The sequence below is a fragment of the Lygodium microphyllum genome, chromosome 28, assembly GCF_053477565.2.
Source record: "Lygodium microphyllum isolate KBCC chromosome 28, Lygodium_microphyllum_v1.1.10, whole genome shotgun sequence".
Classification (NCBI taxonomy): domain Eukaryota; kingdom Viridiplantae; phylum Streptophyta; class Polypodiopsida; order Schizaeales; family Lygodiaceae; genus Lygodium; species Lygodium microphyllum.
The window spans coordinates 16505896-16524618 of record NC_141162.1 but is presented as its reverse complement, the minus strand read 5'-3'; the positions used below and the strand labels follow the sequence as shown (position 1 = coordinate 16524618).

Sequence of the window (18723 nt, the reverse complement as noted above, 5' to 3'; positions counted from 1 at the left end):
AAATTCTTCTTTATGACTAGCACATATAATGCATCCTGTAAATGGAGAGTAGAGCCATCAATGGTTGTCAACACAATCTCCCTAATACCTCTAACAAGGTAAGATGCATTGTTGGGATACTACACAAACTTGCCAACACGAGATACAATAATAGAGGAAAACAAACCCCTACAGGATGTAATGTGCCTAGAAGCACCACTGTCAAAGAACCAAGTGCTAGCATCCTTAGTAGAGCTAAATACTCTATCAGCCCAAGAAGAGTCACCACTGCAAGTATAGAAACAATAGTTGCGATCTACAACAAAAGACATACACTCAGTAGTAGTAGAAGGTGCATCACATACAGACATCCCCAACTCCTTCCGCTTGGCTATGTGCTTCTTACATTTTGTGATGTAATGACCTGGCTTCTTGCAATACTGGCACTTGCCCTTCTTGGCTTGCGTGCCCCCCTATTTCTTGCTGCTTTGTGAAGTACCTGAACTTCCAAAACTCTACGTAGCATTTTTAGACTAGCAACCCTTGCCCTTCGGCCTCGCTAAACATAAAAGCTTGTTCATAGGCTATTACATCCACCCCACTGTTCTTTCTTGTTTGCTCTTCTTCTAGGAGCAAACTAACCAACTGAAGGAAAGTAGATGGCTGCAGAGACATTCTCATGGTGAGATTTAGGGCCCTATGAAAGGCCAAATAAGAGGGCGGCAATGAATTTGGAGTAGAAGAGATCAATTGTACATCCAACGAAAACGCTCCCCGCCATCGCGTCGTTGCTGCCCCCTGTCCCCGTTCGAACTACCGTTGCACCAATTCAACAAACCCCCCCCCCTCCTCCCTCCCATTCAACAAACCCCCCCCCCCTCCCCCGTTCGACAGCTTTTCTCCCTCCCGTTCGCCAATCTCACCCTTCGCCAACCCTTCCCCCTTGCTTTGAGGTCGCCTGCTCGCCCTAAATCCGCCGCCTGCCTGCCCACCCTGCATCCGCCTGCCCTGCTCGCCCTGCATCCGCCCCGCCCGCTCACTTGCCTGCACTGGGCTTGCCCTCACCCCCTGCCCGCCCACCCTAAGCTTGCTCCCTTGACCGCCTACCTACGCTCCACCTTTTCTCCCCTAGCCGCTCCTTTAGGCAGCAGGTAATTGTGACTGGGCAACCAAGGCAGTACCTGCACTGCCACAACTTTGGGCACCACCCTTCGCCAACCCTTCTCCACCCTGCTTTGAGGCCGCCTGCTCGCCCTGAATCCGCCGCCTACCCGCCCACCCTGCTCGCCTTGCATCCGCCCCACCCGCCCATTCGCCTGCACTAGGCGTGCCCTCACCCCCTGCACGCCCACCCTGAGCTTGCTCCCCTAACCGCCTTCCTACGGTCCACCTTTTCTCCCCTAGCCGCTCCTTTAGGCAGCACGTCATTGTGACTGGGTAACCATGGCAGTTGTTACACTACCATAACTTTGGCACCAGGCAACAGACTGTACAGCTTCGGAGCCAATGCGGCTCCGCCAACAGGCCCACAGGTGCACACTAGCGGCTTCACACGGATCCAAAGACGACAGAGAGGCGACAGAGAGGCAGACCACAGAGAGGCAGACCACAGAGGGAGACGTAGCCAGCTCATCAGACCCAGCCTCGTTAGCAAGGTGCAGGAGGGCACACAACGCCCCCTCGGCAGAGCACTCCACAGCCCCCCTGCCCGCCCCACCCGGCAAGACCATAGCCCCCCCACATCCACTACCCGCGCCACAGACTACCTCACCTGAGATCCCACAACCCCCACACCCACCCCCCCACCATTGACCCTGGCCCACAGTCCCCCCTTTCCAGGGCCACCACCCCCCCATACCCGCCACGCACCTCCGTCTATCCCACCATCCCTCGATCCTCTTCGCCCCCACCACCTCCCCTACCAAGCACCCCCCCTAATCCGCACCTGGTTCAGGTGAACCACCCCAGACCCACCCCCCCTCCTCCCACAAGAAATGGTGAGCCACACAGACCTACATCCTCCTCACACCAACAGTCTTCCCCCTCCCACACAACCACCAGCTCATCCGCCCCTGCCGCCCATCACACTTGCCCAAGAGACACGCACAGCTGTTGCCATAGGAGTTCTTCCGTAGTGACCCATGGTCCTACCTGAGAGTTGCGGAGCGCGGAGAGTTCCCACTACCTCAACAGGTGGGGATCTTTGTGGTTCGTAAGTCAAGGAGGGGCAAGGTCCATCTACTAGCACCACCGAATGGACCAAACTACGCCCTGTTTCTTCAATCCTCTCGCTGAGGGGATTGGACAACTACACAAATAGAGGAGGAGTTGAAGAGCCAGGTGGCGGACCACATCTCCCAGTGGATGGGAGAAGAAGAACTAGCATTGTTTGCACAGCAGTGGCCTAGTTGCATGATGGACATTAACTAGTGGGTTGGTGCCGAGATCCCACACTTCGAGCATTATCTTTCGAGCCCCTCCATCGTGGAGGGCTCCGAGAGATATGATCGAGTGGCCCGTGGCACAGGCGGCCCATTTCTACCAATGTACAGAGTCACGACTCTTAGCATGGCTAATAGATGCATTGATAGTACCACCTGGAGCATCTATCACCCCTATGGTCCAGTCGAAGGCCACCATGGGGGACTGGAGTTCGCCGCCCAGACCGGTGGCAAAGCGTACTTGCATGCCTCGTAGGTTTTCCTCCTCATCAACCGCTTCCACACCGAACAGATGCCTGTTCGGTCACTCACAGGTTTTCCCATGAGCTTACACCTTGCATCCTGGAATGTGAATAGTCTCCACTACAGTGGGGCACGTGGTTCCAGGAAGTTGATTGTTCGGCAGGAGCTGCAACCTCCCCTTGTCGAACGGATCGACATCTAACTTCTACAGGAGCACAAGCTCACCCCCACCCAGGCCCAACAGGTAGGGAAGGTACTTCCGAGCAGCTCGTACACGTCCTAGGAGCACGCCATAGGTACCCATGGCAGGAGTCGAGGCGTATGCACCTCTATCGGCCCGAGTCTCACCGCATGTGTACGAGACCACGGAACGATAGCGGCACAGAAGGTTCTATGGATCAGATTCGATATTGGAGACTCGTGCATTGGAGTCCTCAATGTCTATGCCCCTACGAAGGTTAGGGCACGTAGCAAATTCTGGGTGGAGATCGTGGATGGACTCCCAGAGGTGAACTCCTGGATCGTAGGAGGAGACTTCAACAATCTGAAGGCTTTGGAGGACCAGCACGACAGAGGCACAAACTACCAAGGCATGGCTGGGGAGGAGCAGGAGGCATGGGAGGTCTTTCTGATGGCAGTAGAAGCACGTGATACCTAGAAAGACCCTGCCTTCCACAAGAGGGAGAGGTCGTTGGACTTCTCTTGGGGGTACAGGAGGCTAGGTAGAGTCCTGCTGGAGCGGCTGGACAGGTTTTATGTGGAAGACTGGAAAGGCTCTCCTAGAGGCCAGATAGAGCAGTTGGGGGGCACCACATTATCCGATCATTGCCCGGTTCTCCTAGCACTTGATCCCCCAACATCTGCTCTAGACACACAATCCTGTCGAATCCCTGATTCGATCTAAAGGAGGGAGGAGGTGACGAGGCAAATAGAGCAAATTTGGACCAAAGAGTGGGGCAGGAAGGACCGGATAACAAAGGAGGTTGCTGAGGTGCTAGCCGGTTTGAGCAGAATCTGCCAAGAGGCAACCTTACAGGCCAGGCAACAGTGCTAAGAGGAGGAGAGAGCACTCCGGCGAGACCTTGCAACCACGCAGAGATTACTACAAGAGGCACCAGGAGATCCCACCTTCCACGAACAGGAGGTGCGCGCGTGAGCAGCCATTGCCAGCCTAGAGGACAAGCGCTTCGAGTTCTCTTTCGGCACCTCAACAGCCTCTTGGGCACGGAAGGGGGATACCATGTGCAGGGAGTTCTTCCAGTTGCACCAGCCTCGCACCGCAGGAGAGCAAATACGCAGTCTCTTGGATCAATTGGGAGGACTCGTTCTAGCCTAGACGAGGTGATAGAGATTGCCACAGACTACTACACACACCTTTTCCAGCAGGAGATAGCCTCAGCTACAGGGACTGAGATGTAAGCAACAGGTCTGGGATCACGTCCCGTTCCTTGTCACAAAGGAGATGGGACGCTCCCTCCTAGCACCCTTCACAGAGAAGAAACTAGAGGAAGCTTTCCATACACAGGATGGGAAGAAATGCCCAAAGAGGATGGCCTCTCTAAGGCCTTCTTCATTACCTACTAGAAAGTGGTGAAGGACCTCCTATTGATGGCCTTCTAGGAGATTTTCACTTCACGACAGATGCCAGGGAGTCTTTCCGCAGGCCTTATCAACCTTCTCCCCAAAGGGAGAGACCGGTTAGAGCTTTCCCAGTGGAGACCGATCACCTTATTGTCAATGGCCTATAAGGCACTGGCAAAGATGATTGGTAGGCGACTACGCCCCATGCTTCCAAACATCATCCATGACACACTGACAGGCTTTGTCCAGGACACAAGCATCCTAGACAATGTATTTACCTTCTTTGAGGCGACAGAGTAGGCTCAGCACAGTGGGCAAAGACTGACAGTACTACTTCTGGATTTCGAGAAAGCTTATGAGAGGGTGGACTGGGATTTCCTAGAGGGCACCATGGTGAGGTTGGGTTTCCCCCATGTTTGGATTCGTGGGGTCTCCGCATTTTTCAGATCGGCCACTAGCACAGTTCTCATAGGTGGAAGGCGAGGGGAGGAGTTTCGGCTAGAGAGATCGGTCCAACAGGGCTGCCCCCTGCCCCATACCTGTTTCTATTCTTTGCAGAGGCAATGTCTCACTTCCTCAGGTCACGGATGAGCGGATTACGCAGCCTCTGACTTCCAGTGAGAGAGGACACTGAGTTGTTAGAATCAGAGTATGCAGATGATACAGCACTCTACATAGAGGACGATGAGTTGATGCTAGCGAGAGTGAGGCTGGCTCTTAATGTGTTCTGTCTTGCAACGGGAGCGAAAATCAACTCGCGAAGGTCGGTTGGTTTCCTCACAGACACGGCCTCTAGCACGAACTGGGGCGTCCACCTGGGATTTAGATGGGTGCGGACCATTCGGTACCTAGGGTTCCAAGTGGGACTCGACATCACTCCTCCCCAACAATTTCTTCCTGTCCTTGATTCTATTCGGAGGAAACTGACCTACTGGACCACGGCTCGCCTCTCACTTGCCGGTCGAGCCATAGTGGTTAACTAGATCCTCCTAGCGACGGCCTGCTGCATTGCCTCGTGTTGGTGCTTCTCCTCATCCTACATAGTGCAGCTTCGCAGCCTAGTGCGGAACTTCCTTTGGTCAGGGTCAGATGGCTCAAGGGATTCCAGGACCAAGGTGGCATGGGTGACCATCAGAGGAAGGGCTTGACCCAGAGTATCAGAGTATGGCCCTCTTGGCTAACCTAGTTGTCCGCGGCCTCACACCAGGCAGCGGGCAGACTTGGAAGGTCTTATTGTAGGAGGGTCTTCACGACTGTAGACCGAGGCTTGGCGGTGAGTGGAGGCCATCCCTAAGATGGATCTTCACATCAGCCCAAATCACCCCCCCCCCCCAAATCACCTTTCTTATGCAGCTTACTCCGCGTGTGGCAGCAGGGCCTCCATAAGGCCCTAATCCAGAGCCCCCCAGGCTACGAGGAGGAAATAGTCCATCATCCGGTGATCTGGAACTCCCACGTCAACGATAGGGAAGAGGCACAGATTGGCGAGCACCCCCACATCCAGTGGGCTCGTTGGGAGGCCGGCCTGGCTCGTACCATTAGGACATGGCGGGAGCTGTAGAGGATGGCGGATGAGAAGGTGCTGCAAAGAGTATCAGGCTGCCAGAGAGAAGTGGAGTTGAGGAGAAGGGAGATAGACGCAGCAATATCTCTCGAGTGGCTTGCTTCTTTGATACAAGAGCCGATAGAGCCCCGAGAGGTATGGGCCGCTAGGTTTTTACCAGCAAGCATCTCCCTACAGGTGGTAGGCAGAGTGGGCGGCGCCCCGCAAGGGACTTTCTTTAGTGTGCAGGAAGGGGGCATCTGGCCCTGGACAGAGGGCAGCAGGATGAGGGGATAGCTACCCTTTCGTGGAGGAGGATTCGGGTGGTGCGCCTACAGGGGAAGACATGGCAACTGGACCCCTATGTCTTCTAGAAGGAGCTCAGGGAGTGATACCTCTGGATCTGGGAGGGCAGACCACTTGATGAGCTGGAGTGGGATCCAAGAGAGAGGCTATGGCCGGCCACTGTGGTCGGTAAGAAGCCACCGAGGTTCCTAGAGTACGCTGCCAGGATTGGGAGACACATATTGATGCAGGAGGATATGGATTGGACGTCGTCACGTAGCAGGCACTGGGTGGAGCACAATATCACAGAGCCTTTCCTACGGACCTTTTGGCACCGCCTATGGGATAGCTGGAGGCGGAGAAGGGTTTCGTATTTCTTATGGCTGGTGGCACATGGAGGCTTGGCGGTGGGAAGTTGGCTTGCCTAGATGCAGAAGAAGGGAGGTTGTAAGCGGTGCACACAGCAACCTCTGGAAACCCCAAAGCATTGTCTTTGGTCCTATGAGGCAGCGGAGCTCGTGTGGAGAGGAGCATGCCGCATCCTTCGTCGTATAGTACCCAGCCTTCGATGTATTTCATGGGGAGCTTTCTGCTGGCAGGCAGTCAGCCAGGGCCATCACCTTCTGTTTGAGGTCGGGATGCAGGACACGATTTTCATTATTGAGGCAGGTTCGCGCGCAGTGGTTGGTTTGGAGACTCTACCCATCTGCCAGGTACTGGAGCCCACAGCAGACCACTCGGAGGTATGGGAGATCATAGGGAGTCTTACTAGATGGCATATCTGGAAGGCAGAGTGTCCGGAGACTTTCAGTGGAGAGAGACTTTCACTACAAGCGACCTTAGTAGAGCTATGGAGCTCCATCATCCACTCCCTCCGCGATTGATGGGATTAGGTGTAGGGCGAGTCCAGGTCTAGTCAAGAGCTACGTTGTCAGTTCATGCGCACATGATGCAGCTAGAACCTGTTTTTCGTAATGCAGGCAGGCAGCCCCAGATGGCAATACAACCCCCCTCCATAGCTTCTTGCCCCCATCCCTCCCAGACTGCCTTGAGAGGCTTGTATACATGATGTATTTGTGACTTTGTATTAGCTCCAACTAGTCTGTTGAGCATGAGCACCCCATTGTAATCAGTTTTTTTGAGTAATATAATCAGCCACTTTTTACTTGCCCAAAAAAAAAAAAAAAAAAAGTGCATCCAAATAATACCTATCTACATTCATTAGCCACTCTCACAAGTCCTCAATTTTGTTAAGATGATCCTACATGGAATCACCTTCATACATCTTCACATTCTCAAGCTCTTTCTTCAAGAAAGAGATACGTGTCGTTTTTTCCAAGAAACATCCGCTCAAGTGTCAACTATGCTTCTCGTGAAGAAGCTGCAGACCATATGTGCGGGATTATAGACCGCTGAACTGCCAATACAATCAGCGACAATGCTTGAGCATCCCGTGTGTTCCAAGTCTTTTGTATTGCTAATCTCCAAGAAGTGGTTGAGTTGGAGCGGGCCTTTGATCACGTCCTCCTTAAGGAGGTGTTGCAAGAGCCATAACTCCAAGATAAACTTCTTCACCACTAACATAATCCCAAAGACTTTTTGCAATCAATATATTTTTCATCGTGAAAGACCATAGAGAATAGTTGTTGCCATCCAATCTATCCTCCTTGGATACATATGTGCATATATCAATCTGTCCTTGATTTCCCATGACAAATGTCACCTTTTCAAAGAGCACAAGAGCAAGACCTAAAGCTGGACCAACTTGGAAATCTGAGAATTTCTAGAAATTGCAGCAAGCACCACACTGTAATTAATAAATCTGATCACACTCTGTCAAAACTGTCCAATGTACACGGTGTTCAATGCACAAATAGTGCTCAACAGCACAAAAAAAGCAAAAATCCCAAAATTTTGTTGTCCAAAATGCACAATTTCAGTCTATTTCAGACTGAGCCCGATGTACATTTGCCAACTTCTACACTGAATCAAAGAGCCCCAAATTTAAGAAATTTCTCCAATAAATGTATCCCAGACACGTCTTGCAGCAGAAATAGCCTGCCCGAGCAAAAGCCCCTTATCTGAAATTCAAATTTTGAATTAAAAAATGGATAAATTTCTCCTTTTACCTCTAATGCTAGCTTTGAGCCAACTAGCCTGGTATCAAGATGCTGGAGGCGCGGAGCTGGAGCAGAGACAGGTGGCACTCAGCCGAGCTGGCGGGCGGACCAAGCTAGTGACAGCATCACAGGACAGACCGCATGCGACTGGGGTAGGGCACAAGCGGCGCTGGAGCACGGCGCAAGTGGCAAATCTAGCACAAGCTAGGGAGGTGCTAGCTGCTGGCGCTACTGCTGGTGGCACTATTCGTGGTGCTGCAGATGGGCAGCACTAGCTGGCAGCTAGCGAAGTAGCTAAGCTGTCGGGTGTTGGACTGGACCAGTAAAACTGGTGCTACAGTCAGCAAACAGATCCAGGTGCTGCTGGGAGGAGCTGAAACTGAGCCGAACCTCAGCTCTGATACCAAATGTGAGAGACAGACAGATAGAAGCTTAGCTAAGAGTACAAAGTACACCCCTTAAACCTTAGGTATGTTAATATGTGTTCACACCGGAAAGGTGTAAAACATGATAAGAGCCCGAACTGTGTAACATAAGCACATAAAATAAAGAAGAATATAATTGGGTGCAAAAACCTCTCATAAGGAGAGTAAAAAGTGCTCCGGTGTCCTACCGAGGATCACCAACACTCCTCTGTGAGTGTAGACGTGAGTCAAACCCAACAATAAATACTTACATTATGTACGACAAAGCACAGAGTTATAACAATAGAACTCACAGGTGAAGAGTAGCTCACAGACAATAAACACAAAAGAAGAATGAAGAATGAATAGTACAATGCTCAATGCAGTAGAGTGAATACGATACCTCAAACTCCCACATCTCAGAAGGAGCAAGGGACAGAAACGAGCTAGAGAGTGTGTCATCCATTGAATGGATCCCAAATTGCAGCAAGCAGCTTCCAAACAGTGATCAGCTGCTGTAAACAGGAATGCAAGCTGTCCCAAAAACACAAGGCTGAGACTGAAGATGACTGATCCGATGAGATGAAGAGTCCAGAACAATAGCGGACAGCTCCAGATAGCAGTGGAAGATCAAGGTGGCAGCTGCAACCAGTAAACACTTGGCAAAAATCACCTAGTGAAAGCAGCATTGATGACCTTGCAGCTGTATGGACTGTCCAGTCAGCAAAACACAGCCTGTATGATGACATGGCAGTTGAACAAACAGGGCAGACTGCAAAATGCAGCCTATCTGATGGCATCTGCTGGCTGGTGATGGATGAATGGCAGCAAACGCCACAAGAATGGAGGCTGAATGTAGGAGCCTAGCTGGTAGACAGCAGCACAAACTGAGGTTTCAGCCTGGAGAGGGGTCTAGACAACAGTAGATTGGGCATCAACAATCTGCAAGACAAGATAGGGCTAAGTGGAAGGGCAGCCTCCTATTTATAGATGTGGATCCTCCCAAATTAGGGTTTGGCTTATGGGACATATACACTCTCTAGGAAAATCTAGTAATTTTAATGGAACTTTGGCAATAGCATGTTTTGGAGCTGTTTTAAAGAGCTGATGGAATGGTTTAAGTTTGTCATGCACGTTTTAGCTCAACAACATCTTCTCCGTCAAGTTGCACCTAGCCTGGGGTTGATATCCTAGGGGACCTTTTGTTGGCAATCGGTTAGCCAGGCTGCCATCTACTATATAAGGCAAAGATGCATGATACAATCTTTATCATTTAGGCAAGCTCTTGCACTATGGTCGACTTGAAGGTACTGCTGAACTGCTACGTACTGGAGCCCTGATGCCATGTTCAGATGTTTGGGAGATCATAGGGAGCCTCACAAGGTGGCACATCTAGAAGGCACAATGTCAAATGATATTTGCTGGTGAGAGCCTCTTAGTATACACAACCTTGGCAAAGATTTGGACATCCATTATCCACTCACTCCATCATTGGGACTAGTTATCCACTCACTCCATTGAGCGAGCTCCAGGCCTGTCACAAGCTCCGACAGCACTTCATGCTCACTTGGGGTGAGCACAGCCTGTTTTTCACTACACAAGCGGGCAGCTCTGGGAGTCAAGTACATTCCCCCTCCATGCCTTCTTTTACCCATAAACCCCCATGCTGCCTTGACAGGCTTGCATATATAATTGTTTTGTGATTTTGAGACAGCTCCAGCTAGACTGTTGAGCACATATTCGTCATTGAAAATTTTTTCTAAGTTATATAACTAGACACATTTTTAACCAAAAGTTTTAAATAAGAAAGTAAGCCAGCCCAAGAATTGGTGATACTTCTCAAGCTGAAAAGATAACAGAAAAGGCTCAAAGAATCTGTTCTTTAACTGTTAAACTACTGCCCACTTAAGTTTGCATTTGCAAACGAGGTCAAATAAGAATTTGCTAGACATGCCAGCTTGACAAAGTGCTGAGGACCACATCTGCCTACCTGCAGCTAGTGTGGAACCAGTTGATTTCGGTTTGTGACCTGCAACTCTTGCATTTTCCTAACCAAGGTCCTGCTCTTCCCAATGCTAGCTGGAACTTGCCTCCTAAATTCGGAACTGATGCTCTGGTGATCTATTAGTGTTCACCTGTACTGATCCATGCTTGTCACTTAGTGAGCAACATAAACTTCAGCATTCCACAAGCCTCTGCAATTTCACACAAGAAAGGCTCCAGTGCACTTAAAAAGCCTTTATGTCTGCAACCTCTCCTCAAGTCTACTCAACTCAGAAAATACTGCAGATAGTCTCTTCTTGCCAGGGCCTTCAAATGCAGGATCAATTTAGATGCCATCAAAGCAGTTTGAATGGTTATTTGTACAGTTTTACCATCATCAGTGTCCCAGACATTAATACACAGAATGCTACATGCACAGGACGAGCTTGTTGGTTATTCTTTTCTCAGGTATCAAAGAATTTTAAGCACTTGCAAAGCAAGATGGGAGTTTTCTGCATATGGATCTGAGATATGTACAAGAATGTCCTACCAGTGCTTGTAAATTTCAAGTATAAAGCATACATGATTGATCAGAATTCTTGACACGTCTGTGTGCATACATTGAACATAAGAATCACATTCAGTCACATTAAGGACACATTTAGCATAGCTACTGGCCTACTTAGGAAGACCAAAATGCAGATTGCATCTTACCTCCAAGGAGCTACAATTAGACAACTCTGAAGGCAGTCCTTTTATTCGATTGCGAGATAAGTCAAGGCTAGTTATATCTCCAGTTTCCCAAACAGCAGGAGGAATACTTTCTAAGCCCATTGCAGAGAAGGATAGCGTCTAGAAAAAGCATTAAACTTGCAGTAATTAAATTCATTCAACTTGCATTGTCAATGCTTTAGTTAAGATTAAACTGACCCTGGTTTGCAAACGGGAATGGGAAGGTGGAGAAAGCTTTGAAGAGTTACAAATTTCACAGTTGCAATGCAAGCAGGACAAAACTCAAGCTGACTTTTCCTAACCTTACTAGAAGAAGCGTTTCGGATGGCCACAACAACTTGTTCTTGAACGTCTGCTCCAAAGACATTTCCAGATGCAGGAGTGACTTTGGCATCTGAAAGTGACCAATCCTCCATTCATAAAATTGTATTGCTTGCTTAACTTGAAGCGACAAAAGAGCTTCCATTTGCAAAACTCTAGTTTATTAATTCAGCACAAATATTTCAAAGTAGGACTGATAAAAGAGTTTGTGGCTGAGCCTTTGTACCTTAGCAATTATGGAAATAAGGAGAAAGATAAACTGACAGCAATTACAATGATAATTGGAATCATACTTGTATGGTTGGTGGGACCGGATGTGTGAAATCAATAATTCCGTGTCCGTATGGAAAAGGGCAAAAATTCTCGGCCATTATGAGATTAAAAATTTGGGTTAGCACAAATTTGAAATTATGCTTCTTTTCAAAACAGCCTCTCATACAAGGACAATGAACTGGTACACAGGGAGGATAAAAACAACAAATAATAACAATTACAGGCAATAAGGACAAGGCTATAATTTACTCTCTAGGAAGTCTAGCATGGGGTTCTGGAGTATCACTGAATTCACAAATGACAGAGTACAACCATAATCTATTCTCTAGAATGTCTAGCATCAAATTCTGGAGTATTGCTGAGAAGGTAGTGTGAGGTCAGTGATTCCTGGACATTTGCTCGGCCTATGTGACCAAGGAAGGTGGTTATAACAACTCCATGAACATTCAAATGTCTCATCATGCAAAGCAAATACTAGAACACACAGAAAATACAAATGAGATACAGTTTGGTATGTGAAGACCACTATATCTATGACATTGGATCAAGCTTCCCTAATAAACTGTCCAACATCAGATCATGTAAGCATGGTTGAAAGGGTGGTGACAGCATCACACGTCAGATATGTCTCGATCTTCAGGCAAAACTAATGTACTTATGGATGTTAGTCTAGCAATCGCTCCAAACATTCCGTGTGTTGAGCAGCTTGAAGCAACATAGCTAGCAGAATACATGAAGATTAGCCATGTGGATCACGATTCTCCACAATCACCATCTTCTCCAACGACAAAATCATCACATTTCTCCAAAATTTCCATCTTGCACAGCCAAATGAGAATGCTTGGCCTTTTTCAGAACCTGCTGTCATGCTGTTCATGCTGACGTGCAAGCTCCAACCAGATTGACTTGGGAGGATAAAGGGACACCCAACATAATAGATGTGGGCATAATCATGCTACCAGAGCAAATGAAAAGTTTGATCATGTTTGATATTGTATAACTGCCTTATAATTTCAAGGACAATTTCAATGATTGTGTTCCTAATGAAAACAATCATATTCCATACTTTATGTGCTTGTGCAATCAGCAATTGACAAAATCAACTCAATCTGTCGCAGCAGACTACAGAAGCATTCTCCTTTCTACAATCTTTTGGGTTACAACCAAATTCCAGCATCTTCTCGTTGATGATTGTCATCCCAGGCCCTTGTTCTTCGATGCACCACTCAACTTGGTCATATTGGCATGATTATACAGCTAAGAGCAGCAAGTCTCGCAATCCAGTGGTAGAGTAGCAATATTACTTGGCACTACCACAGGTGACAATGTTAATACAGTTCTCCATAAGGCACTTGTATCTAGTTGGTGAAGACCACTTTCCAGATAGAGAAATGAAGATCACTCTCATTTTTGGTGTGCTTTGTTTCATTTTTTTGAGCTGATTTAGATTTTTGTCATGTTTTAACATATAATTAGATGCCCAACGAGAGTTTTAGAACCAACTGGTGTTCGATTTTTGAAGTGATATGTGTGTACTGAGTCATGTGACCAGGTAATGTCTTGAATGAGTTTCTCTTTTATCCTACAAAAGCAAATTCCACATGAAGTGCCATGTTGGCTGCTAAGTTTATGACTCAAATGTGAATCTTTCCTGAAGCGAATAGAATTTGTGAGCTGCTTTAGTATTTTGGACTCAATAAACAGAAAGATAATCACAGCAGCAAAGCTTTACATTGAATAGGGAATAAACATAAGTGATGTCATCTACATGGAAACCTTTGCAATACAAGGTGAATTGTTCAACCATGTGGGCTAGATGTGTACAAGGTGCCTGCTCACATCCTGCCCATTTCTATTTTCAAGAAGATTACTCGTGCCTCTAAGAAGATCCATCTTCCACTAACTTGAAAGACAGAGTATGTCTTTAATGTCCTTTGGTTGCAGCCCTAAATCACCACATCTCAAGATGACCCCGTACCAAAGATATTTGATGAGGCATAAGTAGTTTTTCCACGCAGATTCTTCTCCATAGATGGAAGAATGGCACAAGCTTCCAGAAGAGACCGCTACAAGTCCAAGAGAGCGTGTCATAGGGACGTGAATTTTCAACTTATTGCTTTGGCAATAATTAAGTTGTGCACATGTGAACTACAAGTTGAATTGGGGCACAATCACAGTCAAATGCTACCACCTAGTCACACCTACACTACTATGTGGAGCAGAGATATGGGGTTGCAACTTGTACCAAAGGCATCTAAGCCCAAAGTCTCACTTCCAGGCACATCTGCTGAGTGGTTACGAACTACCTCATAGGTGGCATCATGCTCAAATCTTGAGATCAGCTACAGCATCCAAACAATTTACACATACAACTCCAGGTGTACCTTCCAGTTTCCTAGTCTCCACTACAATTCCTTGAATATTATAGTTAGATCAGGACTTTTCTTTCATTCTACCAACGAGATGACATTAGACATCCATGTACTCTAACATTGTCTCATTGTACACTTATTTTTAGCATTCTCATAGGCGTCTTATTTTATTGTTATCTCCAATAAGAAGTGAGCACCTATGGGACATATTTATTGGCCTTGGTAAGTGCACATAGACTAGCCATCTTTAATGGCATACCAAAAGGCTAGGATCCAACACTCTTAACATGTTGAAATCACAAAGAAGGGGCAAGCATTGTGGAATACCTGCTAGGCTCACCAGCATTGATACCAAACATCAAAAACTTTAAGGTATCTAAGAAAACAATTGGCAAAACAGGAGATCATGCTGTTTTGACATTTGTGATCTCTTGTGGACATAGGAGAAATGGAACACCATGCCTCCCTAAACATCCCAAACACTACTAAACAGAGGATACCTCATGTCTATAGTGGCTCTCTGCGCACTAGCTAACATCGGATTTGAGCATATCATTGGAGGAATGTACAAGAGACTTTACACAGGTCCTACATGGATCAACCATGTATGCATTCCCACGCATCTTGCCCTAATATAGACCCACACACTACTACAACCCAAAATAGCTAGGCACTCGGACACATCGTCAAGCAAGGACACTCTTCAATGCCTTGTGCATAAGAAGCAAGACTACTTGGCAAAAGCAAAGGCAAAGATGTATTAGCTATTTTTTGGATGGGACAGCAAGAGTGCATGGAAAATGTTTCATGAGAGAGGCCCCCCATACAAATGACATCACCAAATGTATGGCTTGACTATGGGAGACATCTATATAATGTGCTAGAACAACCATCCATGAAGTCCCCACAGGCTTATAGGCCAACATACTGGTCTTTCCTCACATGGAAAATGATAAGAGATGTGATTTATAGATTATAGAATGGGAGAGCCCAAGATGAGGATGACCTAGTGGTAGAACATTTCTCACATGCTTGTGTGATACTAACACACATTCAATAGAGCAATTGCCAATATGTGTGGGGTCTCCTATGAGCTGGTCAAACCATGCTATAATCCCACTCTTTTAGAGTGGTGATCCTTCACCCCTAGCAATTACATGACCATCATGATAGGCTACACATTGGCCAAGACCCAAGACTAGCTAGTGATAACACTTTGCCTTTCCACGACATAGATGTTTTGCGACAACCAATCAATAGCACCTTGCGGACCTGCTCATTGAGAGACATTAAGGCTTCGGTTGTGTTTTTAAGGGCTACATAGATGAGCAAGATTCATGCTTGCTCATCCTAATATAGGGCTTGTGATAGCTCTCAAGAAGATGTCTCCAAACTGACATTGTAATGTACTAACTACTATAGCTCCATCACGACTCCCGACCAATGTGCCGCTGCCCTCGCCCACGTGCCCCGGTAACTGCGCTGCCTCCTCACTATCGCGCTGCCCCCCCTGCTCATTGTCAATGCTGCGCCACCACATCATACTTCTCCTGCCTCGCCATCGCATCATGCTGTCCTGTGACCCCCGCCATCACGATGTGCTTGCGCCGCCCCCGCCACCACGCTGTGCCTGCCCCCCCCCCCCCCCCCCATCTGGCCCTGCGCCCGCGCCACCACGCTATGCCTGCGCCCCCACCACCACGATGTGCCTGCACCCCCCCGCCCTCTAGATCCCCCCTGCCCTGTGGACCCCACCCCCCCCCCCCCCCCGCCCTGTGTACCTTTGACCTCTCCCGCGTTCTCTCCCGTCTCTTCCACCCTGCGGCCACCTGCCTACACGCCTCCCACGCCGTCATCCGTGGCGCCCGACGCCTCTACCAGCATCAAAAAACAGAATCCAACCCCCCCCCCTCGCCATATCCCTCGCCCCCTCCCCCCAGTTGCTCCCTCCATTTGCAGCAACTCCCCCCCCCCCCTCCGGCAGTAAAGCAGTGTGTTTGGTAGGTTCTCAGTACGGAAGCGCAATGCAAACCTCTAGTCAGACGCCGGTGCATTCTGCAAGTGCCCCCCAGTCAAACATCTTGCGCGTTGTCCTCTCTAAGGAACACCTCTTGGCCGTCCGTGCCACTAAACTGGAGCTTAAAGAAACAACGATTTTCAGCCAGGTAGTAGGACACTCTCCAGCCAGGGCCTAGCTTCGAGACTGGCTCCACTCCACGCTGCGCATTGGCACAGCGCAGATCGTGGAGGCTGTTCTCATGGGCCATGGGATCTTCATGGTTCGTCTCACCTCCGCGGATGCAGCTTGGGAGTTAGTGGAGAGCTCGCCCTATGCCTCCACGAAGGGGGTCATTCACATGGTCCCCTGCTACAACGGCTTCACAGTGGAGTCATTTGAGCTCCACAACAGTTTTCTCCAGCACCTAGTCACTTTACTTTTTCCTGGATTGGCAGTAGAGTACCGCCAGTTAGTGGAGGACTTTGGTCGGCCCTTCCGCACAATTCTCCCTGCCTCCTTCGCGGATGCTGTGACAGCTGCAGGAGTTCCCAAGGTACGGGTGGCCATGAAAGACACAAAGAGTATACCCAAGTTCCTGGAGATACAGGTTGAAGATCACTCTTTTAGGCAACAGGTCATTGTGACCAGACAACCAAGGCAATGCCTGCACTACCATGACTTTGGGCATCAGACAGTTGACTTTACGCGCTTCGGAGCCAAGGTGGCTCCGTCAACAGGCCCACAGGTGGATGTTGATGGCTTCACACGGGTCCAAAGACGACAGAAAGGGAAACAGCAGGGGGGCCTCCGCAGACACAACCTCATCAACAAGGAGCAAGAGGGCGAGCGACGCCCCCTCAGCAAAGCACTCCGTAGCTCCCCCTGCCCACCCACCCAACAGGGCTGCAGCCCCCCAGGTCCAACACCCGCGCCACAAACTATTGCACCAAAGAGCCCACCACCCACACACCCACCCTCCCCCACCTCCCATGCCTACCCCACTGACCCAAGCCCACGCCCCCCCCTTCCAGGGCCATCAACCCCCCCCCCCCCCCCCCAACCCGCCATGCACCTCCGACCATCCCACCATCCCTCAATCTTCTCTCCCCCCACCACCTCCCCTATCAAGCACACCCCCCTCTGATCCGCCCCCGGTTCTAGTGATCCCCCCCAAACCCACCCCCCCCCCTCCCACAGGAGGTGATGAGCCCCATACGCCTATATCCTCCTCGCACTAGCAGTTCTCCCCCTCCCATACAACCACCAGCTCATCTGCCCCTGCCGCCCGTCACACTTTACCGAGACAGGCACAACTGTTGCCACAATAGTTCTTCTGCAGTGGCTCATGGTCCTACATAAGAGTTACGGAGCACAGAGAGTTCCCACTACCTCTAGAGGTGGGGATCTTCGTGGTTCGCAAGTCAAGGAGGGGCAAGGTCCATCTACTAGCACCATCGGATGGACCAAACTACGCCTTTTTCTTTCAGTCCTCCCACTCAAGGGATTGGACGACCATACAGATAGAGGAGGAGTTAAAGAGTCAAGTGGAGGACCACATCTCCCAATGGATGGGAGATGAAGGACTAGCATTGTTCACACAGCAGTGGCCTGGCTACATGATGGACATTACCTGGTGGGCTGGTGCTGAGGTCCGGCACTTGAGCATCATTTTTCGAGCCCCTTCACAGTGGAAAGCTCCACAGGATGTGATCGAGTGGGCCCTGGCACAAGCGGCCCGTTTTTACCAGTGCACAGAGTCACAACTCTCAGCATGGCCAATTGACGCATTGATAGTACCACCTGGAGCATCTATCACCCCTATGGTCCGGCCGAGGGCCACCATGGAGGATTGGAGTTCTCCATCCAGACCTGCAGCAAAGCGCACTTGCATGTTCCCCATGAGCTTACACCTTGCATCATGGAATGTGAACAATCTCCAGTACAATGGGGCACATGGTTCTAGGAAGTTGATTGTTCGGCAAGAGCTGCAGCCTGCCCTTGCCAGACGGATCGACATCCTGCTTCTACAGGAGCACAAGCTCACGCCCACCCAGACCCAACAGGTAAGAAAGGTACTCTCAGGCAGCTCCCGCACTTACTGGGAGCACGCCATAGGTGCCCACGGCAGGAGTGGAGGCATATGCACCTCTATTGGCCCGAGTCTAGCCGCCTGTGTACAAGACCACGGGACGATAGTGGCAGGGAGGGTTTTATGGAACAAACTGGACATTGGGAGCTCGTGCCTGGGAGTCATCAATGTCTATGCCCCTACGGAGGTTAGGGCACGCAACAGGTTCTGGGTGGAGATCGCGGAGGGGCTCCCAAAGGTGGACTCCAGGATCGTTGAACGAGACTTCAACAACCTGGAGGCATTGGAGGACCAACAGGGCAGAGGCAGAAACTACCAGGGCATGGCTGGGGAGAAGCAAGAGGCATGGGAGGTATTT

The 18723-nt window shown here is 49.4% G+C and overlaps 1 protein-coding gene across 1 annotated transcript in view; it reads right to left on the bottom strand.

Annotated features, from left to right (window-relative positions):
• LOC148011201 (plant intracellular Ras-group-related LRR protein 6-like) overlaps positions 1–18723 on the bottom strand; it is a 138068-nt gene that overhangs the window by 20660 nt on the left and 98685 nt on the right. Inside the window, exons 14-15 of the mRNA XM_087670502.1 lie at positions 11614–11705; positions 11294–11431 (exon numbers count right to left, since the gene is read on the bottom strand). Of these exons, the coding sequence (XP_087526628.1) occupies positions 11294–11431; positions 11614–11705 (230 nt within the window). The remainder of the gene's footprint in view (positions 1–11293; positions 11432–11613; positions 11706–18723) is intronic.